Below are 27,036 nucleotides of genomic sequence, written 5' to 3' on the forward strand. Positions count from 1 at the left end.
TTTTTTTTTCTTTAATTTTTCAGTTGGGGTATAGTGAGAGTGGAACCTAGAGAAGAAAAGAAGCCAAGGCTATAAGTATAGCATGACACAGAGAGAAGGTTTGCTCTTTTGCTCTGAGTTTGGTGAGCTTGGAACTGCTACCCTTACCTGGGCCTGGAGTTGAAGGACTGGCATTCCATCTGGATGGGATTTATCACAATTTGATAACTTTATAATTTGATAACTCAACTTTGTCATTCAAAGATAAAAATAATTGCTATCATTTATTAATGACTATTATATGTCAAGTACTATGCATAGATTTTTTATTTAACATGTATTATTTAGTTGTCACGAAAGTGCTGTTTTTATCTTATTTTATCATTGGGGAACTTCAGTTTGTGAAACTTGTCCAAGGTCACATGGAATTTGTTGGCAAAACTGGCATTGTTATCCAGAGTAGACTGGTCCTGAGTACAGCTCTTAGCCTTTTTGCCACACAGCTTCTCCTATTTATGGTCTGATAAGAATAAGAAGCCTGCTGCCCATTCTCAATCTAAAATAGAAGTGCCTAAATACTGCAGGTGGGTTGCAAGGATGCTAAAGAAATGTAAATGAAATTCTGGGGCAAATAAGAATGTGCCAGGAGTCACTCGGGAGAAGGCAAACTGCCTCGGCAGAGGAAAGAGTGGTGGGGCCAGACCACCCAGAGGTGCACGGTTCAGAAGTCACTGGTCCTGAAGCCAATGATGGGACATCTCAGAGGGTAAGATGAGGGAGAGAGAAGATGGAATATGACTGTTTCCAAGGTGATAACTGTGAACTATTGTGCTGACAGGAAAGGGGACCCTCAGAAGTTGTACAGGGCTTAGGAACCCCAGAAACTATCTTCTGGGATAATAATATTAGATGCAAACATAGTGAAGTGTTACCACAAGCTGCTGTCTGCCAGCCACGTAGGGCCATGCAGATCTCTGCAGCCTGCTGCTTCTGGTCACTGGCATCCACACATTCACTCTTTCCTCTCTCATGCAGCTCTTGCAGGAGGCCACCATGAGCTCACTCTGGTGCTCAGGGACTGGAGATGTCATTGAGGACTGGTGTCGATGTGACTCCACAGCATTTGGAGCTGACGGACTCCCCACCTGTGCGCCTCTGCCACAGCCTGTGTATGGTTCCCTTTCTCTGCCTCTCTCTTGCATGTCTACATCAGCATCATTCTGGAAAACAAAAGCAGAGTCTACTTTTTGCAAGCTGAACACTGGATCAGAATGCAAAGCATTGCGCAGTGCCTGCCTTGGAGGAACTTTCTATCTAGTGGGGGAGGCAGAATACAAATTGTAATAGTAAAAGAAAGTGTAGCAGGTGTTACACACATTGACATAAAGTGAGAGGAGGGCTTGTTTGGATCTGAATGTGAGGAATGGCAAAGGTGTCACGCACATGCATTTCTCCTTGAAGGTACAAAAAGTGAGACCTCAGAGCTACAAAATAACATTGTCATCACAATGGAGGAAATTAGAGACCACTAGTGAGCACGTAGCTAGACCAGCAGTACTACCACTTGCGGGACACTACCTGGGTACCGGGCACTGTGTGGAATAGGGAGTTACTATTATCACAGTCCATCTAGTTAATAAATGAGGAATTGGTAAAAATGGATTGATACTTTGTCCATTGTGATAGAACAAGAAACAGGGATGTGACTCTGAGACCATGTTCTCAGGCATTATAATATGGAAAGTGTACAATTGAGAAGTGGTTCTTGTTAGAATCAACAACAGGTCTTGGTGGTGATTGACTACAGGGATGAGAAGAAAGGAGAAGCTGAGAATGGATTGCAGGTTTATGACCTGGGTGGGTAGGAAGAGGGGCCGAGGAAGGAAGCATCAATATCCTGCCAGTGTGAGAGGGGAGGCCAGTTTCACATGGACTTCCCTGGGTTTATGATGGGTAGCTCCGTAGTTCATAGAGAGAAGAATGGCATTCTGTGAAAAAATAAATACTAGAATAAGATGATTTCAGTTGATTCTCAATAATTGGGTGGTGGAACTACGGCTGTGATAGAGGATGCCCAGGCATGAGAGTTAGCTGTGACGGTCAGAGTGTTAAGGCGGGCATTAGGGCAACTCTGCATCTGAGGAATGAGGAGGATGGCATGCTGCAGAGGTGCCTAGGAAATGGACTTATTGTATTTTCTCCCTCTCAATGGAAAACTAAATAGAATGGGTCAAACAGAGGTGCCAGGGCTTGACGCAGGAACTCAGCTTAGCCGTGCCACCGACCATGGGAATGAAGCCCCCAAAATAGGCTGTCCACACGAAACAGTACTGCTAGGACAGGCTGGTGGAGCTCCACCCCATAGGCTGGGAAGGCAAAGAAAGCCCAGAGAGAAAGCCAGTTAATACAGTGGGGTGGGAGCCAAGTAGGAGAATCTGGAGATTCACCAGGTAAGAAAGTTACCTTTGGAAGTAAGACTGAAGCCACTGAGCAGTTAGCCAAGGGACACGAACTCCAGTCACTGTGTCCCAAGGCTAACTTCATGTCTATTCCATATATTAAATGTCAGCCCTGAAGATAAAGTTAGGCTAAAGAACCATAAACAGGAAGTGTCTATTAAGGACACTATTTTTGGTCAACTCTCATTACTTCTCTCAGTAACAGAGTCTAGATTCTTGCATTTTAATTGGCAGTTAAAAATAGAAATACAATCTAATTTTACACAAGTTCATGTAAATTATACACTTTTATTTCTCAGTACAGGCTAGGCTTGGTCCATATTTTCACAGAATTTGAGTTCTCAGAAGGCTTAGTTACTTACTTCAGCTTCCTAATGCCTTTTCTTCAAAATAGCATTCTGCATATGACTCTAATTAATGATTTTGTCAATATCCGCACTGTTCTGGATCTATTCCACCTTAATGTCATATGCAAACTATGCACGCCTTCATAGTAGTAGCCCCTAGCAGAAGAACATGTGCTTCTTATTATTTCCATGCTAGTTGAACACTTTACTGCTTCTTCCACAGTGTCCCATGATTTCTTGTTGAGGTTCTTATCACAAGTGTAATGGTTGTGGTTCTGGGGCTAGGCTGGGATGTGGGCCACTGAATCCCAGCATCCAGTGATCCTTACAAGTACCAGGCACTTCATAAATATTTGTTGAATTAAAATTAAATATTGCAGATTGTCTGAGGCAGTCCTTCTGGAGTGTCTTGTCCGGTGATCCTTGAGACCAGGGAGAGGCACCTGTGCACTAAGGGGACAGGAAGGAAGCCAGGATGGTGAATGCTTGTGTGATGCAAGAGCCCAGGCATCCTTGGAAGGGAGGGAGGCTGGGGATCAGGAACTGGGAAAACCCTCAGATCCAGTGGTCTAGGAAGAAACAGGGAATTGGAAGCAAGAGGGAAACCTGAGCCACATACAAGAAGTCAGAACAAGGCAGTGAATTGAAACCACTTGGGCAACTGGGAGATGAACACCAGTGAATGTCAGCAATAATTACTGAGTTTCTAGGAGCCGCAAAGAGTTATGAGATGGCAAGGCAAAGCTGTAGTCAAAATGGACAGCTTGTCAAGAGGGAAGAAATTATGAATTGGGAAAAACAAGTAGAGACTGGAATCAGGAACCAGGATATTCATAGAAACCCAAGAGAAAAGACAGAAATTAAAACCAGAACCTGGGCAAACAGGCACAGGACATCACTTCAAGGAGAACATGACACATGGCCAGCTTTCTGCTGCCCAGCAAAGCGCCTAGTGGATGCAGCTGCCAAAGAGAGCTTGTTCCCAGGCTAACCTACAGATGCCATGGGCTGGAAAGTGTGTTCAGCGCCAAAGCAAGAGGGAAAGGGGTGCTGAAGAGAGCAGACCCCAATGCTACTGTCTCTGAAAATTGAGCTAATGGTGGCCTTGTTGATCCAAGGTTCTCCTGAGCACCACTTCAAGGGGTCTTCCTATGGGCACTGCGCCCACATTGCCAGTATCTTCTAAGAGAAAAATGCAGAAATTATAATATCTTCAAGCCATATAAAGTAGTACTACCCCCCAAAACCTTCTCACCTGACCCATGTAGCATGCAGACATTCCTTCATCCTTTCTTACATAATTATTTGTTTATTTAAAAATAATTTATGACAGGAATTTATATATCTAAAGCCTAGAACTCATCTGTTACTACCTCCTGAAGAAACAGCCCCGGGAAAGATTATCTTAGTGGTTCGCTGGAAGAGTTGGCATTGTAATGGCTGGGAGGATGGGGGGTGACCGGTGGGACCACAGCTGGGTCCTCCTTTCCTGTCTCCCTTTCTGCACCCAGGCTGAGACTCTCCACGGTTCACGAGCCCAGCAGCACTCTTGTGGTCCTGGAGTGGGAGCACTCAGAGCCACCCATTGGGGTGCAGATAGTAGATTACCTCATTCGCCAAGAGAAGGTCACCGATAGGATGGACCACTCCAAAGTGGAGACAGGTGAGCAGCACCTGGGCTCTTGTTGATCCATAGTGCTAGAAAGAAAACCTAGATGCCCTGCTTTGGCACTCCACGCCTGGCCTCCAGCATCCCAGAACAAGACAGGAGCAGGGGAAGAGCAGCTCTCGATTCTGTGAAGCAGCAGCCATCTTGTATACTTAAGAGTGCTTGCATGGGGAGCATCTGACAAAATCTTGTTTTGATTTTTGCTTTTCTTTTTGTTTATAAAGGAGGTGTCCATTTCATGGCCTCTAGGCACACTCACAAAGCAACAACAGTATACTACACTAGCTATCCTAGCCCACAATTAGGAAACAATTCTCTGCTAACCACTGCCATGATTACAGAAAAAAAAAATTCCTTTGCTAATAACTCCCTCCAGGCAGAAGCATGTGTAAACAGATGTGCTTGCTCCGTGTCTTGTCCTAAAGCAAACTCAGCTCCTGTCAGGTCCAGCTAGGAAAGGGAAGTTTTAAAGGAGTGGAAACACACCATGAAAAGTATTCCATGTCTTATTATTTTATAGTCTACATGCAGGAAAAGGTCAGCATAAATCATCCTTAAAACTTACAAGGGAGTTCTGCTCCCAGCAGGATGGTGACGTCTGTAATTTCATTCGGGGTAAATAGCCCCTGCTGAACCTGCTGTCAGGGCACGGAGACACATACCGTTGTCTCTTGGCATGGAAAGCTGTCTACTGCTTCTTTTGAAGCTCTTCCTGGTGCACGCACACTGCTAAGTACGGAGTGGCCTTTGACCACAGTAGTTCTTCTCTGTCCATGCCAGTAGTGTTTCATGAGAGAGTTCACAGATGTGGTATGGATGTCTTGCCTTAGTTGTTTCTGAACTAACTCCAGAAGAATAGCTTTAAGTTGGTTGGTGAAATATGAAACAGACAGAAAAAGAAAATCCTTCCAGGTATCTTTTCTCTACTAAGAGTTTAAGAAGACTGGCCACCAAGCAGATGGAATGAGTTCTTACTGAGTTGATTTTATCTCCTCCTTGCTTGGCCAACTCTCTCTCACCCATTTCCCACTCCTTCCCTGTGGCAGAAACCATACTAAGCTTCGTGGATGATATTATCTCCGGAGCCAAGTCCCCTTGTGCCATGCCATCGCAGGTGCCAGACAAGCAACTCACCACCATCTCGCTCATCGTACGATGTCTGGAACCTGACACCATTTACATGTGAGTAGTACAGGCCTACTTCATGGCGTCTTAGCCTGAAAGACCCAAGACTCCATACTGCTTCCTTCTTCCACTTGAGTCCCATTAGAGAGTGGGCCAAAGACATTGAGTCTTTGAATTCTTAATCCAGGGCCATTACAAAGCACCTTTGTGAATGGTGAGTGCTTAGGTATTCAAGTGGGTAGGATCTGGAAAGATAGCAGCCCTGTCCTTCAAAGTTTTGTAACAAGCAGGTAAAAGGTATGAACAATGGATTTGACATAAGACAGAATAAATGTTAGAAGAACAAGGAAAGTGTTGAAGGGGTGAAAAGAAAGGAGGGATTAATTTTAAGTAGAGTGGATGTCTTCTGAACTGGGTTTTATAGAATTCCAAATACTAGAGTAATGGTGGAGCAGACATAGTGGGTTCTGAAACAGCAAGACTAAAGGTGAGGGGGCATGGCGATAAAGAGGGCTGCCTCAGATGGGCAGTAACAGACAGAGGAAGACAATGAGAAAGATAGGGCCGGCAAGATAGCTCAGCGGACTAAGTACCTGCTTAGGCAAGCGCAGTGACCAGGGTTTGATCACCGGCTCTGCATGCTCCTCCAGCTCCAGGCCCTCCTCACCCCCCTGGACTTGCTGAGTGGTCCAATGAGACCAGGTGTGGTGGCGCACGCCTGTAATCCCAGAACTGGGGAAGCTGAAAACAGGACAGGGGAGCCAATCCTGGTCCCTGTGCTTGCCTAAGCAGGCACTTAGACTGCTGAGCTATCTTGCTGGCCCTATCTTTGTGGCCTATCTTGTGCCCCTCACTACAGGCCCAAGCCGCCCAGTGAGACCCTGTACCAAGGAAAGAAAGAAAGAAAGAAAGAAAGAAAGAAAGAAAGAAAGAAAGAAAGAAAGAAGTGCTGTGTGTCGGTGGAGACTAAAATTTTTTTTTTTTGAGGAAAGGAAAGAAAGACCAAGAACTGTGCTTTTGAAAGCTAGCTCCAGGGGCCCTGAAATAATTGATTGAGCCTAGAAGTGATCAGCACTTTTTTTGGAAAGAAAATGCAGTGAATTATATAGTGGTGTTTGGAACAGTCTCTTTGGACTCTTCCCACATCTCTCTTTACTCAGGGAACAATTGTAAACTACTTGTGAAGCATATGCCAAGGGATAAAAGAGAGTGCTAGAAGCTAAGTCAGGATGGAAAAATCTGAGGGCTCAGGCAGAATACAGGGTCATGCAGTTCGGGGGCCTTTGGACCTCATCAGTATGAAAAACATTTAACAGTTTACAGATGAGGTCACAGGAATAGCGTCAAGGTTTCCAGAATAAACCATTCCCACTTCCACAGTCACGGAGTTCAAAGATGAAAAGCACTAGAACTTTGAGTGGCATTGATTGCGATGAACGTAGGTGTTGCAGCTCAGTATCTTCCGTACAGGAGTAAGGGCTGGAAGCAGAGCCTGTGCACGGCAAAATGCAATACATCAAGACAAGCAACATTCTAGAGGGCTGGGAGAGCGTGTTCTATACATAGACGCTCATACAGAGATTGAGGAGTGTGGTCTGCTGTGTGTCACGACCCTACCATCCTCACAGCACTTGATCTGGGGCAGCTGCAGCCCTTCTTGGGAGGTGGACAAGTGGATCGTGGAAAGAACAGGATTTGGGAGTGTAGCCCCTCGGCTTGACATAAAACTTCACAAAGTCAATTAAACGTTCATTGTTGGTTACAGGAGGGCCTCAGTAATTCCTGTCATTAAGTCACAACTGTCAATTAGGAATGTCAAAATGCAGTGAGCACAGTTCCTTTAAGACTGTCACCATGACCCAGTCTGGGAACCTCCTCTTATCGGCATGAATCAGGCTGAGTTTCCTGATCAAAGATTTGAGATCCATACGTTCTCCTACTCCCACTCTCCCTGGAGGTCTTTAGCAGCTCCCCTCTGCTAGGCTGTAAAACAAACTTCCTGCCTGTGTTGATTTTTGAAGTTAGAGACACAGGGGACCAAGGAAGAGACAGCCAGTGTCCACCAGGTGGCACTACAGATCACAGGAAGAAGGTGCCCGGCACAGCGAAATAGTTGCCTTCTGCACAGGATCCCGGAAACTGCTTCCGTCCCTCACACAGCGACAGAGGCAAGAATGAATGAGACCCCAGCTCCGTTTTGTCCCGAAGCACCAAGGAACTGTTGAGTCCCTTAAACTTGGAAACAGACTTTCTAACTTCTCCTGGAGTGCTGACTCTGGCTGGTATTCTTTGTTAAATGTGTCTGGAAACCCTGGCTGACAGGATTTACTGATCTCATCTTACAGCTAAGGAAACTGAGGCTCAGGAAAGCAGAGCCGCGTCCCCAGACTCGTACAGCTAGTTGTTTGGGGGCGAGGGCGCTCGTCGGCGACTGCAGCGAGCCTGTGTTCCCTTCACGCGCTGTGTCTTACTCCAGGGTACCGGGAGGATCTAGGCTTACGATCTTATTATGTCTCATTAACACACAGCTGGCTCCTCACTACTGGTCAGGTAGGCAAAGCTAAATCTCGGTTAGTTTCCTTTGTCCCCTGATATATTTAATTCATTTTTTAAAAAAAGAACCATAATTCTGAGACAGGTCCATGACACAGTGTAGAGGACCCCGTCACTGAAAGGGATTTTTGAGTGTATCTGGCCCAACCTCTGCGTTTTCCGAGTGGGAAGGTGAGTGACCCTCTCACAGCACTGCTCCCAAGGGAGACCGCAGACATAATTCGGAGGGGTCAGCAGATAGCACCAGATTTGGCAGGGGAGGGTAGCAGGCCGAGCAGCCAGACCGACGCAGGCGCCTTCAGATCCTCCACCCACGTCAAATCCCAGACCTTTCAAACCTTTCCCTGGAGCCAAGCCGCTCTCCACGCACTTGCGTGCGCACACCCCAGGCAGTGTCATCACCACGTCTCTAACTACGCACTGAGCTGTGGAAGCAGTGGAAGGAACCCAGGAGCTTCGGACAGAGCAGACAACGTGCTTGCACGTGAGCGCTCCGGGTTGGAAGCAGGCTTAGCGCTTCTGTCCAGTAACTCCAGCTGACTCTCGCTGTCCTGAGTGTTTCGTGGCAGGAACAGCAGCACTGACAATAAACAGAGAAGCGCCTCGTGGATCCTGCGCATGAAAATGTGTAACGTGCTTCACGTTCCTTGTCAAATAAATAGCTGGTGTTCTCTTAGTGTCCTTGAGGGGCCGGGGAGCTGGGATGCTGAGGGACAGTCCTTGAGTCTAGCACTCTCTGTCCTCCCCATCAGCATTTCCTTTCTTAATATCTGCTTCATGTGAAAACCTGCCAATAAAATAGATCCTAGAATGTAAATGTTACCCAAGTTGCCCTTCAGAGTAATGTGAGAAGTAGTGTAAGTGCAGACACTTTTGTTCCAGCTCGGGATCTGATACCATTTGCTTGGAACTTAGAGCAGGGCAAGATATAAAGCAGAGCTGCCCTGGGAAAGTGGCGCAAGCTTGGGGGTGAGGCAGGAATGGATTCCACCCCGATTTCTGTGTGGGAGACACAGGAAACTGTTCTGCATGAGGATTGCAGACCATGAGGCCCAAGTCTTCAGCCCACCTCACCCCTGAACACCTGAGCCAAAAGTGGTCTGGGAGGAGTCAGGGAAGAGCAGTGGTGCCTGCTCAATAAATCCTGTCAGCCAGGATTAAGGGAGAGGCAGGGAAGAGCAGTGGTGCTCCTGGGTTGTGGGACTTGACTTTGCAGTGGAGATGGGCTTAGGTCTGATCAGGTATAAAAGCCTCAGTCAGTTACTGATATTCTAAATAGGTATTAATGACCTTGAAAGCGCGCAAATCAGTCACTAATCCAACCCCCAACAGGAAGAGACCCTGTCCTGTATTTATGACATGACTTGCTTCCCCATTTGATTTAATCCATTTTAGCTGAGCAATGGTGCTTGTAATCTCATTGGCTGACCATAATTTTGTGCCACCTCATGCCCACCTAAGCGAATTCCCATGTTATCCACCACTTTAGACCCACTTTAAGGTGGTTTTTCTCTACAAAAATCCCTGGAAGAGATAGCTTCCTGGGGGACCACCCACTTGGGGCCTCCTTCCTGACCCTCTCTCAAACAGGAGCTTTCTTTTCCCCAATAAATATATTCTGCCCATAAAAAAAGACATAAAAGCCTCAAAATGTGGTGGCCTCAGTCCCAACTCTACAAATAAAATCAAGAAGTTGAGGTATGTAGGACCAAAGGGAAGGAAATGCCAAAGGGGCCAGCGCTAGGCGTGGAGGAAGGCTGGTATTCTTCTTAGGAGCTGTATGGGGCTGGTGGTAAGGGGGCAAATGCCAAGAAGGGAAGGGTGGCAGGACTCTGATGGGATCAGGGTCAGGGCTGGGTTTAGTGTAAAACAAGATTGTTGATCAGAACTCAGGAGCAGGGCATGAGGCAGAGGCCAGAGGAATGGATGGAGCTCCTCCCATCCCCTGTGTGGACTGGGGAAGAAGCAGAGCACCTGATCCTGATCAGATGGCAGGATGGGCAGCCCCTTGGGTGCTACCTGGTGTGGCCTGGGCTGCCGTATTCTGTATCGTGGCAGGTCATCACTTTCTGGGTGCCCCAGTGCAAGGGTAGAGCTTGCCTGCACGAGTCCCTTTGATGCTAGTGGGGGGTGGCAAGGCAGAGGGAGGAGAAATGACTTCTCAGAGCACATAGGTTCTCACTCTGAGCATTTTCTGAGTTTCTTTGTTGGGAGGGAATGGTAGACAGGTGGTGGGGTCTTTTCTCTCCCCAAAAGAACACATATTTTCTTGGAACATATTTTCTTGGAATTTGTACTTCACCACTACTACAGCTTCTGTACTTGCTGACATGTACCCAGCCCACTCTATCTTGAACTTTTTCTCTTTCATTTGCTTCAAATTCTATTTGCCAATCCATGTAACCTTCTGTGGAAACACAGAAAAAAAGAAAAGGGGCAAAGAAAGCAGTGCTGTATGATTTCCTCTACATTGGCCAGGCTACTTGTCCGAGGCTCTGGGCAGATGCTGGAGCTTGTTTTCATTGTGATCTTCGAATTCCTGTCTGAGTAGTGGAGCGTGGAATTTCTCATTCGTGTCTATCCAGTTTCTTCACCCAAAGGATGGAATTGGCCCAAAGAGGAAATTTTCCCTTTGCTCTTTGACAGCCAGGTCTTCACCTTCTTCCTGGGATTGCCTGGGTGCTGGGTGCTAAGTTGCTGTGGGATCAGAGTGTTTCCCCCTGGATTCCTGTTCCTCCACAGGCAGCAGCTTGGTGGAACAGAGGGAGCTGCATGAAGTGTCTGGTTGTAGGCAAGCCGAGGGAATCTCCGCTCTGTCTGTTTCACTTCTGAGTCTAAAAAGTGAAAGTGTTCTCAGTCCTTTGCACAGAGATGAGGGTCCAGTATAGGGCAGAAGGAAAGAGAGCACATAAGTGGTTTATGCTCCAGGCCTTACCCCATTTCATCCTCTCAGAGACTTATCGTCACCCTTATTTCACAGACAAGAGAAGGAGTGGCTGAAACTCCATGTGGCCTCAAACCCAAGTTCTGGCCACTCTGTGGTTGTCAGAATTAAATTGGCATCAGAATCCTCTGGAGAGCAGCTGGGCACATACACCTGTAGTCCTAGCTGCTTGGGAGGTGGAGGCATGAGAATTGCATAAGACCCAAGAGTTAGAGATCAGCCTGGGCAACATAGCGAGAGCTTGTCTCAAAACCAAAACAAATGAAAACAATTAAGGAAAAGGAAAACAGAAAAGCAAATTACCCGGAAGTCTTGATTGAGTCCAGGCTTCTATTCCCAGCCCTCCCTCATAGGCCTGGGGCAGGGCCTGAGAATTTTCAGTGCTCACAGTATGCCAAATGATGCTGAGGCTGCAAACCTGGAGAACCCATGTGAAGAATCAGGGCCCTGCAGAGCAACCCTTTCCACCAGATAACACTCCCATGTCAGCAAACATACACCTGAGCCCACAAGAGGCAGGAACAGCCACCAGGCTGCATGCTCTGTGGCTACAGTGGAGAGATTTGGGTGTCTCAGGATGACAAGAGCAGCCAGAGTCATGTTCTGCATGAACAGGCAAAGCTGAGCCTCCGGCCATGCTCTCGTCGGTAATGATCCCCTCCCACCTTCCTGCCAGGTTCACCCTTTGGGGAGTGGACAATACAGGACGGCGTTCCAGGCCAAGTGACGTGATTGTGAAGACTCCTTGTCCTGTGGTGGATGATGTCAAAGCCCAAGGTAAGTAGAGACACTGAGATGGGCACAGTGCACAAGGGATGCCCCAGGGACTTCTCCCCTGGAATAAAGGGGCCAAGGGACTTCAGCCTGGAATGGGAAGAATCCATGGCTCAGTACAGGAGCTCAGACAACAGAAGTGCTCCTCCCTGTACTCTGTCCTCACAGACAGTCCCTAAGTCTAGAATCCCCGCAGGCACAGCAGCTGTTTAGGCACTTGCTGGGTGACCTTGACCCCTGCCCATAGGATATCAAGGGAGGCATGCACTCACTCCAAAGTTTTCTATAGATCTAAAGGGTTATTTTGAATGTGATTGTTGTAAGGCTGCAGATTTAAAATTAATTGCTAGTTCCCTCCTTGTCTGCCAAAGACCCATTGAAATCTTTACTTCCACATGTTAGAGTTATTTTATGCTGGTGCTTTGATAAACAATTGTCCTGGGGGTTGACCCTGGCTACTTAGGAAGAGTTTGTTCTAATCAGCATTCATTACTGAGCTGCTGCTGCCTGGCTGGCTTTGACATCTTTTGCTCTAAGGTTTTCACATCCCCTCTTGAGACAGAATTCTTCCATCCTTGTCTCTTTCTACAGAGCTATGGTACTAATTAAAGTAATCTGGCCAACCATTGATATCTATGGGGCGGGTCTGAGTGGATACTACTTCCGTGTTACATGCAGCATCAACCGATGCAAGAAGTGTGGAGTTTAATGAGAGGAATGTTGTCGCCATGCTGATTCACTGATACTGCACAAGTCACCTTGCATATGGGACTTGACTGTATGTATCAGATTGACCAGGAAGAATACATTTTCAGAATGTCCGACAGTGACTAGGATGATGCCAAATAACTCAAAGAAGAGTGACTCAGACCCACTTCAACTACAATCACCAATACTGTGCTGTAGAACTTGTGAACACACTTTCATATTTTAATCAGTGTGGCTTTTTGAAGCCATGGTATTTTCACCACCAACATCTGGTTATATCAAACCCCATTCTTAAACTGTCCTATAGATTTCCATTTTGTTTGTGACAAAAACATTTCTGACCAGGTATGTTAGGACCTAAGCAGCTGGCCTTGGTACTCTTTTCCAGCACATCCTAGCTGTGATGGTTGATACTTTGTATCAACATGAGGTCTAGAAGCTGAACTAAGTAACTCAGCAGCTCTACCTACTGCGGTGTAAAGGATATGTCCTTACCACTAGGACGTTGTTCCCTGAGTCAACTTCAGAAGTTTCGAAGGTTAACCAAGTGACTTCATAGGGCGCCAAGGTCCTCACTTTGTGAATATCCTGAGCCTGTGCATGAGGACTCATGGAGATGGTGTGAGTGCTACCCCTGCCCTGGGTGGGGGTGGTAGCTTGCTTACAATATAAGGGAGGAAAACAGGCTTGTCCTTCCCCTCCCTCTTGCTGTTGCTAAATTTGTTATTTTCTGCCACCTTGTACTGTTGTGTGTGCCACACCACCCTGCCTTGGAGCCAAATGATTATGGACTGAAACCTCCACAAACTGAGTTAAATAAACCTTTCCTTCCTTAATTTTGGGTGTCTGGGTACTTTGTCTCAGCAAGGAGAGGAAAGTACCTGAGACCACCGTGCACTGCTTTGCTTGGTCTCTCCATCCCGGCCCCCTACCTTCCTCAGTGCCTCCAACGTCCTGCCCACCTCTGCTGGGGGCCTTTGCATATGTTGGTTCCCTTACTTCAAAGACTCCCCACCCTCACCCCTTCTCATAGCTTAATTCATCCCCACCTGCAGATCTCTGGTCAAGCAGGACTTCCTCAGGGCAGAACAGGCCAGGAGCCACCCTTGGGTACCTCCACAGTACCATGATTGTTTCCTTTACAAGGTTCACCTCGGTTTGTTGCTATGGTGATGCACTAATTGCCTCTTTACCCCCATGGGACAGTGAGCTCCATCAAGCTAGGGGCCCAAGCTCCTTTTGTCCACTGTTATATACCTGCTAACTAGAAGGCAGCATGACTGAATGGTCACAGAAGAACTTAGCTTCTTAGAGCTGGCCCCAAGGCAGGGTGGCATGGCACAGGGCAGCAGCACAAGCTCGAACTCCTGCTCCATGTCTATCTGCTTGATATCGAGAAGGTTCCTCCATCACATGCCTCAGCTTATTCAGCTGCGAAATAGCTGCAGAAGGAAATAGTTGTGCCCTCATTCACAAGCCTATAGTAAGAATAAGGTGAGTTTATGTAGTAAAAACAACCATAAGTAGTAACTATTCACCAGTTGTTAGGAATCATTATCAGTAACCAAGTACAGAGTCCGCCCTCTAGTATGAACCCAATAAATACTTACTGAAAGAGTGAATGAATGAGAGAAGAAGATGGAGTATAGTAAAATAGAATAGAATACAATATTGCCCCCCATTTTATTGATGTGGAAATTGAGATTCAGAATAGTATAAATGAAGTGACTAAAGTCATAAAGCTTTTAGTAGAACAAACACTCAGACTCGCTCTTGGGCCCCAATTCTTATTCTGTTTACAATATTGCCAGATATTTAAAAGGGTTATTGTGTGATGGACTTAAATTTTTTGTCGTTGAAAGTGAATAATGCAGGGAAGAGTCACCTTAAAGGAGGGGGCAGCAAGTTCTTCCTCTCCAGACTGTCAGTGTCCCCTGGAAAGTTACAACAGTGGGGAACCCACACCTGGGAGGCAGGTGTGCCTCTCTCTGCAGGGAGTGGATAAGACTTTGAAGATGTCTGAAATTTCTGTATCACAAAAACAATCTTGGGTCGAGCACCCGAGCACCCTAAGTAAGAGTCTGTGTATCAGGGAAACATTGCATTCACAGAATGTCAAATGACTTTTTTTTTTTTTAATTCTAAACCAGAGAGGAACAAGTGGTCAGAAGATGCCTTCACCATTTCCAGGTTAGTTTGTTGGTGACCTGGCAGGTAGCTATCTTTCAGTTGCTTGAGTAGCAACAGGTAGTGAGAACTTTAGGGAGGTAATTAGCTGGTGGTGTGTGGGCAGCATGGTGCTACCTACAGGGATGGCTGAGTGGAAAGTTGACACCGGGAGAGTACACTGGGTCCTCTCTATGCAGACACCTTGAGAATAAACAGCTAATGGTCAGTTCTGAACATAGGGAAGCCTATGTGCACAGGCCACTGCCCTGTTTTTCTGAAGGAGTCTTTTGGGTCAACTCTGGTCCTACAGGGAGGATCAAGATGAGCTCTGTCTGCTTATATTTCCTAGCAAAGGAGGGTTTCTGAAATCTTAGTGGACCAGTTGGAAGCAGAAGAGACAGTTTCATGTTGAAAGAATGAAATAATGGACTCAAGTCCTGTGATCTTTCAACCAGGGAGAAATCCTGCATGGGAAAAATCTAGAGATTAATGGGCTAGACTAATTGAGGGCATCCCTGCAAGACAATAGAGTTCCATGAGTGTTTCCCTGAATGCAGGCTTCCCCAAGAGGGTCATTTGTGTCCATGCTAAGAGCAGTCCTCTTGGCTGGCCTGAATGCTGCGGCACGGTCTCCTGAGATTCTTCACAGAGCTTTCCTGGAGGAAGCCTCGTTCTGCTCCACCCTTCCCTCCTCTCACCTTGGTGGTAGCCATAAGTATGAGGCCAAACTTTCATTTGCTCCTTCCATGGACTCTTATCAGTTTCTGGTACTAGACACTGAAGAAACAAAAATAATTAGACTCAGAATCTGTTCCCAAGAATTTATAATCAGATGCCATAGATTTATTAATTCACCTAATGAAAACTAGATCCTCACTAAATAACTGTCCTAGGCAGTAGGAGCAAAGTCCCTTGACTTACACAGCTTATATCTTAGCAGGGTGATAGACAACAATAACAAAATAATCAAATATATAAGATGATTATATATGTTATTGAGGCAGACTATCAGGATATAGTCTCAGGATAGAGCTCAAGGATGCAAGGGTTAGCATGTGGACCAGAGTGGCTTGGGAAGGGCCACACGGGCTTCATTCCAGAAGCAGCAGTGCAGACACATATGCTGTGTGTAAAGAGAGTGGAGAGGGAGCGTGCTAGACAGAGAAGCTCTTTGCGACTCTGGGCAGATCCCCTAGGGCTGGTCATCAGAAGCAAGCTGGACTGTCCTGGGATTCTGATGAGCAGCCCCAGAGGATGTGAAACAGAAGAGCGACCTGATCAGACATGAAGTCATATCAATTGCTTTGACAACTGTTTCCAAAGAAGCCTCAAAAAAAGGGACTCTAAGTTGGAAGTGGAGCCTGTGGCAACTCAGAAGAGAGAGGAAGGATGGTGTACTAGGGGAAGGGGACAGTTCCAGAGAGGGTGTGAAATGGTCTGATTCTAAATATTAGGATTTGTCAGTGAAGTCTCAGAGGTGCACTAGTCCTACAGCATCTTGTGAAAAGGTGTACACTGCACACCGAGGGATACCACTGCCTTCCTGGCTCCTGCCCCCAGGCTCCCCATGATGGCTTTCACAGAGAAGGCAGAACAGGGGCAATCTGGGGTGCCAACAGTGGGTACATGGGTTAGGTCAGGTTGAGCAGGAAATAGACTAGGGCCGATGCCAGGAGAGAATGGAGGCCTCAGAGCACTTGGGTGCCCATCGTGGAGGAGCAGATTTAGGAGCAGTGAGAAAAGCAGAAACCTTGAAAGGAGGCTGCGTCCACAGTGTTCACTATTCAGATTTACTGTGTCAGAGATGGAGCACTTCTCACAGATGATGCTCCGCTTCTGGTGGTTGGAGGTCTCTAGACCTCAGTGAGGCTTCTCCCTTGAGGAGTGAGATCATCCTTGGTGGAAATGATGTGGAGTAAAAGCCAAAGGCAGATAGATTCTTCAGTGGATGGAGAACAGTGGTCAAGAAATGAGTATAAAGAAATAAGAAGGGCAATTTTGAAAATGAAAGGACTCTAATATATATGTGGAGAGAAAAGGAATAGTTTGAAGATGGCTGTGAGAGCAATCCACCCTTCTCCAGAAGGGTACAGGAGAAGGACTTCTGGGTCCTGAAGAAAGCATCAGCCACCATGGAGATGTGATGAAAGGGAGAGAGCATGCCCAGGTCCAGGGTGAGAAGAGAGCTGTGTACCTGTAGGCTGCTGCCCCCCGAAGAAGAAAGGACAGTGCTGAAAGAATGGATTAGTACAGAGCACTGGTCTTCAGAGTGTGGTGCCCTGGCCATCAGCATCAGTAGCTTCTTGGATCTTGCTAGGAATCCAGATTCTTGGGCTCTGAAACTAGCTGGATTGGGAACTCCAGGGGAACCTGAGATCCAGTTTGCCTTCTGCACATGTGGACACCTCCTGTTGACACTTGTGTCCACATGTGCAGAACAGCGGGTGTAGAGCATGCACTTTGCAGCTTTGGAAGAGAAGGTGAAGAGGAAGAAGGCCAGGCTGAAGTGGGTTAAAGTGGCCTTGCCAAGTGGAAAGTGCTAAGAAGGAGAGTGACAGAGAGCCAGTCCAGGTGGATTCCTCTTGAGCCTTTGCCTGGCATTTTGTATTTCTAGTTACTTCTCCACTGGGTGGCTGAGGTTGCAGATGTCTCTTGAGGATGATGGAAGTGAGAAATTGGGGCCTGTATTCTGGTACCTTTGTCATGGTGCCAAGGAAACTGTCCACAGGAGGAACAGATGCCCCAGGATTCCTATTTTATACAAAAAGGGTGACTAAGTTTCCCTTATGGTTTAAAATTGAGCTGTGTCCCTTCAGCACGCCCAATCTCCTTTCTCCTAGTTTAGTTTCCTCACTATCTCCGACATTATGTTTTATTCATTTGTTAGACTTATTGCTTATTTGAATGTCTGTTACTAGATTTTAAGTACAGAGTAAGGATTTCTCATAGATTCTCTCAATGATGTAGCGCGGCTACCTAGGAAAATGTCAGGCATTGATAAGCATTCAATAAAAATGTATTCCAAGAAGAAAGAAGTGTGAGCTTCCTCTGGCAAGCAGCTATGCTAAATAAAAGTTATATGTGTAGCAGCCTTTTTATTCTTACAATAATCTTGAAGTGACATACAATGAATCATCACTGAACAGACGAGGGAACTAAGACTCGGGGAGAGGTTAAATAGCCTCCTAGACCACAGCGTCAGCATAGGGTGGTCTAGCTGAGCCCACTGGATGCCACTGTGCCTTCTCTTAACTAAAGCCTTGGGTCTTGGTGCCAAAGTCCTAACCCTGTTGATTTATTCTGCTGCATGAGAGAAATTCTTACCTGTCTAACACCTCAGCTTCCTTTCTTGTGAGGCTGTGTAGACAGACTCTTTACTGTTATTTCACCTGCATTTTCACTGTTTCTGATCACCATGTATATTAAAGAGGGGAGAGACACTTATCTGTCTTGCATATCTCAAGATTTCTGTGAGGCTGGGTAAAATAATTAAATATCTATATTCATTTTAATTCTTTCAGTTTGTGAATTCTTGAAATGTTATGAATGCTAATGAAATAAAATCTCTTAGTTCCAACATGGGTGATAGGAGCAGACCAGAATAAACATGCTTCGGGAACTCTGGCAGAGATCTTTCTGAAAACAGCCGTCCATTTACGAGTGTCGGCTCTGAAGCACACCTTCAGGCAGATGATCTTGGTCTTACAAGACTGCTACTGGAGCGTGGTTCTACCCCATGTGGTGTTGATGGCAGAAAGCAGTCAGCTTTTTCTAGCTGGAAATGACTGCCAGGCTGTGAGAATGGAGATCATGCCAGGAATCACCTTCTTCATCTTTGCTGTTCCTGAGCAGAGTGTCACAACCAAGGCCACTGTCTCCCATGGTAAGAAGTAACACAATGCCTTCAGGGCAGAAATCATAAGGAAGCTCAAACTTCCCATCTATGCTGCAGTCTGATCAACGTTGTTCTTCCCCTGGTGATTTCCAGTGAACAGTCCCTGTATCCCATCGGATGCAGCAGAGCTCTTAGAGTAGTTCCTTTGCTTCTTTTATCTCAACTCCAGAAATGACAAATTCTTTGCATGCCTTCTGGGGTTCCCACTTCCTTGGTACACATTACTCTAATCAGAGTAATGTGCTCTATTAGAGAAAGTAACCCAAATTTTCAACTCCACAAGTCTCTGCTGCCTATACCTTAAGTTGAGTTATATACCACCAACTATGGGGAAATGGTGAAAAATAGCAGTGGCAGATAGATATAGTGGGGACCCTTGACTCCAGTCTAAATTAGCTATATGACATTGGCAGGTAACTTGGCCATCTAAGTACTAACTAGGCCTGAGCCCACTTAGCTTCTGAGATCAGCCAAAGTCAGGATCATTCAGGGCGTCTGGCTGTGGACAACTTGCCTCTTTCTGAATCTCCTCATTTATACAGCAGGGACATTTACATCCATATCCAGTGGTGGTGTGAAGATTAGAATTTACATATGTAAAGTTCTTGGCAGTTATTAGCCTTTAATAAATAACTGGGGATGTCAGAGGTTTCACTTTGTGGGGTAGACCAGGTTAGGGGTAGAGGTTTCATTCATTTCAACCCACAGAACTCCTGGATGCATCTGTCATTCCCAGCTGTTCTGAACTCACTTGGAACTGTGACAAAGAATTTGGTTGCTATGTTTTTAAGTTAACAGAGTCAGGTGGGCAAAGTTCTGGTTCTGATACCTGTGAATTTAGTTTTATTTATCCTCAGAAATAACACCAGATTCAAGACAAAGCACTTTCACCAGATCTTAGCACCTAGCTGCTTAGGAAGAATGTGCTACCATGTCTCCTCTCTAACAGTTTGAAAGAGAAAATGGTTACTGATGCTTAGAGCAACAGAAGAGAAAATGCAAAGCTATACAAATTTATTGCCGCTCTGTACCTTCGCCAAGTTCAGTCTTTGCAATATAAGCCACTTAAGCAGAAATATCAGAGACATTAATTAAAAAGAAAAGTTAATTATTTGGAGACACAGTGTGTCAAACTGGGTTCCTTGTCACCACACACCTCTGCACCTGTGGTTCCATCCAGCCCAGGAGGTCCTAGCTTCCGTAGTCATCAGGGATCCAGGTGCTTCACAGCGCCCCCAAGCACGGCTGACAGCACCACACTTAGCCCCCACTCTAATGGTGCCACCTGCTGGTGGGGTGCCTATTGATTTTGCACAACTACTAAGGAATATGAAAACAAGAAATATGCAACTGAAAAATGTGAGGGTGTTAATGCCTCAGAGGAGCAAACTTGAGCCAACCTTTGATGGGAGTTGGAGACAAAGTCTTTCTTTCATGCTTTGGATGTCCTCTCCAGCAAAATGTAAACTACCATCTTATAAGGGAGATGTGGCTAGCTCCTTGATGCACTTTCTTATATTTATTTCTGATGGGTTTTCTTCCCCTTAATAAAAAATTCTGCTAAGTCATCATGGCAGTGAACCAATACAGCATGGGCTACTGGAGGCAGTGTGCTATGCTCCACCTTCCTCCTCCCTGATCAAATTGCAACTTCCTACTTCCTTTTGGCAGTATCCTGTTTCCTTATTCCCACCCCTGACCAATCATTATCCACCACATCATACAGGCTGCCCCCTAAACCCTACCTCCATCCTGGCCCTATATAGCCTTTGTTACCCTGGCCAGGCCCTCAGGAGCTCCACATTTCTCCTTTCTTGTGGTCTTTCCCATGCCCGCAATAAAGGCCTCTTTTATTTTCCTGTCTCTTTACCGTGCCAAAAAAGCTAACAATTTCATTTCCCTGGTTTGTTGTTTTATTTTCTTTTATCCTTACTCTTGCCTCTCTAGAACTATACTCACCAGTTGAGGATGAATCTATGAACTTCTGCATTGAGTTACAAATTTTTAAGAAACTTGAGTAAGCACAAAAAGTATTTTAACTAAAATTGACCATAGAGGTGTCTTAGTCAAAGATTTCTATTTCATACAGGCAAAACATGAAGTGTCATAGACAAGAAGTAAAGAGAATAATACAAAATATTTTCTCCAAATTTTAGGTTTAGTATTTGTAAAACAGTAATGCATACATACATACATGGCATGATTAGAAAATGTGGGGAATTATTAAATTAAAAATTTATTACAGTAAAAGACATATGGATCTTGATATTTTTATCCATACTTTGTAAAGATACTCATGAAAGAGAACTTCCAGAATTGCTTCAGAAAGTGCTAAGAACAATGGGAAAAGCATATCTAAAGTGAGAGGAGTATTTTGATGGGAATTAATTACACTGTATTTTACTGTAATATTTTTTAAAAAATTTAAAGATTTGGACATTTTGGCCAGTGAGATAGCTCAGCAGATTCAGCACCTGCTTTGGCAAGTGCAGGGACCAGGGTTTGATCCCCCGTCCCACATACTATGCCGGCCCCACCCCCGGGGTGCACTGAGTCAGTCAGTGAGTCCAGACATGGTGGTGGCGGGCCTGTAATCCTAGCACTGGGAAGGCTGAAAACAGGAGGATCACTATGAGTCAGAGCTGTGTAGGGAGATCCTGCACCAAATAGAAAAAAGAAAAACAATTAAACATTCACTGTTTCTTTTGATGACACCTCATACCTGCATCTCTGTATATCCAGACATGTAAAGGTGCCCATGGACATGTAGTGTGGATTCAGGTGTCACATATATGAAATCTCATTTAGAATCACATAGTAGCAACACATTCTTACCAGAAGACCACATACATGACCCCCATAAGACTATAACGAAATGGGAAAATGCCTGTTGTATGGTGTCACTATGGCTGTCATAGCATCACAGTGGACTACATTCTTGTGTTTGTAGAGATGCTGATACAAACAAACCTCATGGCCATTCACATAAAAATGTAGGACCTGCTGTGATGAACAGTACATAATACTTGCTCATAACAAATGAGTATGTCACTGGCCTGCACATTTACTGTTCTATTCTTTTGGCATTATGTTGGAGAGTACTTCTACTCGTAAAAAATTTGCTATAAAACAGCATGCTGTACTATGCCCCTAACAGCCTCACATATCTTATATTGACCATGGCTCTTGATGACATCATTTTTCTTGTACCTCATTTAGTCTTGTGTTGTTTGTGAGGTCACAGAGATTTCATGGCCTTGGGAGGAGCAGGCTATACCAGATAGTTATCACACATGCTTGTTCTGTGGCAAGTTGTACCATCTGAGTTTGGGTAAGTAGTGTCAATCAGCGAATCAGTCAGCTTTCCCACGACTTCTAGGAGGAGATGTATAGTTGTTTGTCTTACTGTTCCAGTCCTCAGTCAGCTGGCTCCAAGGCACAAACATCCAAAAGGTTGCAGTGGAGCAAAGCTTCTTAGTTCATGACGTCCAGGCAGCAGACAAGAAGAGGGACAGGGAGGAAGGGGTGGGGACCAGATGGACACCACAAGGCCAGCCCTCCATGACGCACGCAAACACACCTATAAGTGTGTGCTCCACTAGTCTCCAAGGCAACTCCAAACCTAGCCAAGCGGAAACCCCATCCTAATCATCATATATGCTCTAGAATGTTTGCACAGCGTTGAAATCACCTAATTTCTCAAAACCACTCTTGGGCCATGTGTGATTATATCTGGCTTTTTTTCCCTCCTCAGAAATAGCAGACAAAATTTACAATCTTTTCAATGGCTACACCAGTGGAAAGGAACAACAGACGGCCTACAACACCCTTCTGGATCTGGGCTCCCCCACCTTACATCGCGTCCTGTACCACTACAACCAGCACTATGAGAGCTTTGGAGAATTCACCTGGCGGTGTGAGGATGAACTAGGCCCCAGGTAATGAAGTCGTTTCCTTTAAAGACTCTGATCACTTGCACTGTGTGACTACTTCTATGAAGCCGCACAAATTTCCTGGGCGGGCTTGGGTCCTTAGAGAAATAAGTTCTCTGCTTTTAGATGGCACAGTTGTTATGGATAAGTCCTCTTTAAGCAGTCAAGTCATGAATGCATTTCAGGAACCCTAAAAATATCTTTGCTCCTGATCTGCTCTATCTCCTCCCTCTTTATCCTGTTGACACAGAATTCCAAATGCTTAAAACTCAGGGCTGTGAAAGGAAATCAGAAATGTTATTAAAGAGGTTCTGTCCCCTAGAGTTTATTGCACTTGAATGTCGTGCATGCTATTTTCACTACAGAGATCTATTAAATTCCACAATCTCTTGAAAGGCGATGTGAAATTAGCTGAAGACCGTCTTTGATTTCTCTGTTGGCCCAAACTGTAATGGTGTAGTGCTTACCCTGGGCTTGGGGCTGCCACAGTTAACACTCGATGCCTATTGGACTCTGGTTGCACAGTGCAGAGAGATGTCTGTGGAGATGAGATGAGAAGGGTGTGTAAAGTGATCACCTTTATTTGCTGTATATATCATGACTGTATATCACTACCTATAAAAAACACACTACTCTGAGAAATATAAACAATTATAGATAAAGACAATATAAAAGGCATATGGGAAATTTGGGTGCCCTCAAATTACTTAGAAACTTGTGAAGAAAAATAAAAGTGGAAAAAAAACCCCGTGAGATCAAGACAAAGCGAGAAATAAAGGAAATTAAAAAGGTGGGAAGGGAAAGAGAGAGAAAAGAAGCAAAGAGGTAGTGGAGAAAAAGAAATTAAGGGAAAGTGAGAAAATCAGTTGTAGAATCCTCTACTTAGAAAAGAAAAACTCTTGCTCTCCCGTCAACAGGGCTGAGCTAAAGTAGCACCCCAAAGCCATTCCATGCATCTGACTTAAGGAGCCTGTCATGACCTGTCCATTATAGATTTTCCTAGAAGACCATTTTTGGGGCCATTTCCCTCTGTATTTTCTTACACTTAAAGGAAGGAACAAATTTAGGAAGCTCTTACTAAAATGAAATGGTTTCACACTTAAGGCCAGTCAAGCTCTTTCTAAAGTCTATAAGTCGGCTCCTCATATCTGTAAAGCATTGTGGTCTTTGGGCAAACAAGGCCACTGCTATGGCTAACAAGAAATATGGAAGGGATGTTTAATGTTTTGTGTTAGGTTTGGTAAAAAGTAAGGCTTGGGCGAGGAAGGAGACTTGGGTGGGGAAATAGCCTCTGCGCACCCTTCCTTACCTCTGCTTTTGATATAATTGCTCATGCCCAGTACCAGGACCCTCTCCAGCTCTCTGTCCTCCCCCTGCTCCCTTTTCTCTGATCCATGTTCCCCCTTTTCCTCTTTTTTTCTCTTTTCTTCTGACATTTATTGAGTGCGCATACATAGTTCTTTGTTAGGGGCATAAATGCCATAATTTGAATAGCACTAACCTCGCATTTTCATCTTGATTTCTAAGGGCATTTTGGAGACTTTTTAAAATTTCTCTTTTGTGACTCAAGACTTAGAAAGAAAATTGGTTAATGAAGAAAGTGAGCAGCAGGGGAAGAAATGTGAATCTCCCCATAAAGTAAATTCGGCTGCTGACTGTAGTCTCTCCTCCCAGGGGGCTCTTTCATGTGTAATCCTGGCCTTTCACAGATATGTATTGAAAACATTGTGCAGCTTCATTAGCCCATGGAAAATAAAGTTTGGTTTTTTACTGTCATGGATCTCAGGGAGAACCACAGGAAAAGAAAGTCTCCAGCCTTCAGCTATAGCAACCTACTTTGGGGTTAGTTGTGAGACTGAATAATAATAATAATAATAAGGGAGAACCACAGGAAAAGAAAGTCTCCAGCCTTCAGCTATAGCAACCTACTTTGGGGTTAGTTGTGAGACTGAATAATAATAATAATAATAATAGGGCTGTGGGTACATGCGTACTTCTGCTGGTGAGCAAGCGGAGCAGGATGGATTCCCTCAGTTCTGCAGGATCCCTTCCATTAAAAGTCTCAAGGGCCTGCAGATGGAGTTAAGGCTGCAAATGCTTTGAGAACAACATGGCTTGCACTGTCACTGAGCAAGAAGGCCCCAGGCTCTGCGATGGTCAAGAGCAGACTCAAACTAATTATGGTTTTAAAAACAAAAAGCAAGCAATGAAGGCTGCAACAGAGACTCCATGGGCTAATTAAATTCATTCTTTAGAGTGGGTGGCCAAGATGTGTTTCTTTATCCATTTCTGAAAGAGGCTGCCCGTGCTTCCCTCACACTTCCTTCACTTGCCTTCCCTTCACCTCCTAAAAATTTGACAGCGAAGAGTGACATATGGTAGGCTAGCGTAAGAGGAAGTGGCACCACGGTGCTGGCTGATGATGACCTGTGGAAAACCTGCTTGGCCAACTGCAGAAGCTGACAGGGAACACAGATCATCTGACTAAGATGCTATTTAGTCGGCAGGCAGAGTGTTGTTTGATTTTCTGACCCACCATTGATGTCTGAAGAACATGGCTTTCCTTTCGATGACTTCACACTACTCTGAGTCTCTTGCCTTCGCTGCTGGAGCTCCCCGCTTTCCTCCAGCACCATCTCTGCCTTCCTTTCAGCATGCCCTTTGTGAAACTCAGTGAAATCACTGCTTAGTTATATTTACTGTCAAGACAGAGAGGAAGAATGAAATGAATGTAGTGCTTATTCTTTGAAAGTTCATTATAAATGGGTATGGAAAGCTTCCAGTTTCTGGAAGAATTGTGAGAACTAGAGAAGAGGCTGGATGCAGTGGTGCACCCTTGTGGTCAGAGATACTTGGTAATGTGAGGAGGAGAATGGCAAGTTTGAGGCCAGCCTGGAAAACTTAGCGAGACCCTATCTGGACATCTAAAACTCTTGTACAAGGGCTGGGAGTGTGGCTCAGTGGTGGGTCACATTCTTAGAATGCACAAAGCTCTGAGTTTGTGTCCCAGTACAAAAAAAGAAAAGGAAGGAAGGAAGGAAGGAAGGAAGGAAGGAAGGAAGGAAGGAAGGAAGGAAAAAAAGAGAAAGAAAAGAAAAAGAAAGAAAGAAAGAAAGAAAGAAAGAAAGAAAGAAAGAAAGAAAAAAAGAAAGAAAGAAAGAAAGAAAGAGTGAACTAAAATACTGCAAGAGTTTTCTGCTTTGGGCTTGCAGAACAGCAATTTTCAGCCTCCAGTGAGATTGTTCAAATAAGAAAATCTTTTCTCCGTATCTGGTTACTTAGGTCCTCAAAAAGTAAAGAAAAAATAACAGAATGAGGAAATTTCTCTTTACGTACCCTAAATACACAGAGTCAAAAAGCCAATGAGGTCTGAAAACCAGATGTCAGGTGGCTTTTGTGTCCAGCACAACAAGCAAGCTCCAGGAAGAACAGGATACAGAGTGCATGCCACAGACCCACACTGTGGCCTTTTGGCCCAAGAGGATCACTCCTTCCCACTGCAAGTGAACGTGGGGCCCCCTCGCTTCCCCCCTGATATGCAGTGCCCGGCATCTTCTCCTGTGGTCATTTCCCTCTCTTTTGACTAGGGCTTAGTGGCCATGGAAGTGACCTCTTAACTTTCCTAGGAAGAGGAGGGGAGAGTTCATGAGCCCTTCTGGAAACAATGAAATAATCTGTACAACTGGGCATCTGCTTCACCCCCAAACTGCCCCGAGTCCATGTGAACTGAGGGCACTATTGGCCTCCCCTTATTATGATATAATTACCTCACTACTGGGCTAATTGGACACATCTGATAGCCTCTTTGGTATAAAGTACTGGCTGCTTCTACCAACTCAAAGGTAGCTTTGAGCGGGGAAGCATTCAGCCATGCACCTTACTGGTCATCTACTGACAAATTTCTGAATGCAGAAAGATGGGTTTGCTTTGTCTTTCATAACCATTGATTCTATTCTGTGATTATAAAAGGTTTATATTCCTATGAAAATATTAGCTATGTATTTCTCTCTCTCTCTCTCTCTCTCTCTCTCTCTCTCTCTCTCTCTCTCTTTGGTATTTTTTAGGGAAGAGTCTACAGGGTGCTCAAGGTCTCACTTACTAGGTCAGACTCATAGTGATCTGCCTGTTTACAGCCTCCCAAGAGCTGGGATTATAGGCATGCACCACCATACCCAGTCTCAACTGTCATCTCAGAGCACCCCAGGGGTGGGGCCTGCACAGCAGGCCTGGGGATTGAACCCGTAGACCCTGTGCCTGCTTGCAGGCACCTTAATCTGCTGAGCTATTTGGCTGACCCTAATTTTTTTTTTTTTTTTTTTTGTTTGTGTGTGTGTGTGTGTATCTGGGGACTGAACTCAGGCCCTTGCACTTGCCAGGGAAACACTTCTACTGAACCATCTCCCTGGCCCAGTATTTGTCATTATTGTATTTTTTTTCTCTGTTTCTTGTGGGTACCTGTCCCACTTTGCACAACCATCCCAC

General features: G+C 45.3%; 1 protein-coding gene across 2 annotated transcripts in view; it reads left to right on the forward strand.

Moving 5' to 3' along the window:
* Astn1 (astrotactin 1) overlaps positions 1 to 27,036 on the forward strand; it is a 310,603-nt gene that overhangs the window by 280,099 nt on the left and 3,468 nt on the right. For both annotated transcript variants that reach the window (XM_004626776.2, XM_023710344.1), the window contains exons 18-22: positions 1,015 to 1,148; positions 4,297 to 4,448; positions 5,501 to 5,636; positions 11,753 to 11,853; positions 22,377 to 22,560. In XM_004626776.2, the coding sequence (XP_004626833.1) occupies positions 1,015 to 1,148; positions 4,297 to 4,448; positions 5,501 to 5,636; positions 11,753 to 11,853; positions 22,377 to 22,560 (707 nt within the window). The remainder of the gene's footprint in view (positions 1 to 1,014; positions 1,149 to 4,296; positions 4,449 to 5,500; positions 5,637 to 11,752; positions 11,854 to 22,376; positions 22,561 to 27,036) is intronic.

Source organism: Octodon degus, unplaced genomic scaffold, assembly GCF_000260255.1.
Source record: "Octodon degus isolate 3935 unplaced genomic scaffold, OctDeg1.0 scaffold00017, whole genome shotgun sequence".
Classification (NCBI taxonomy): Eukaryota; Metazoa; Chordata; class Mammalia; order Rodentia; family Octodontidae; genus Octodon; species Octodon degus.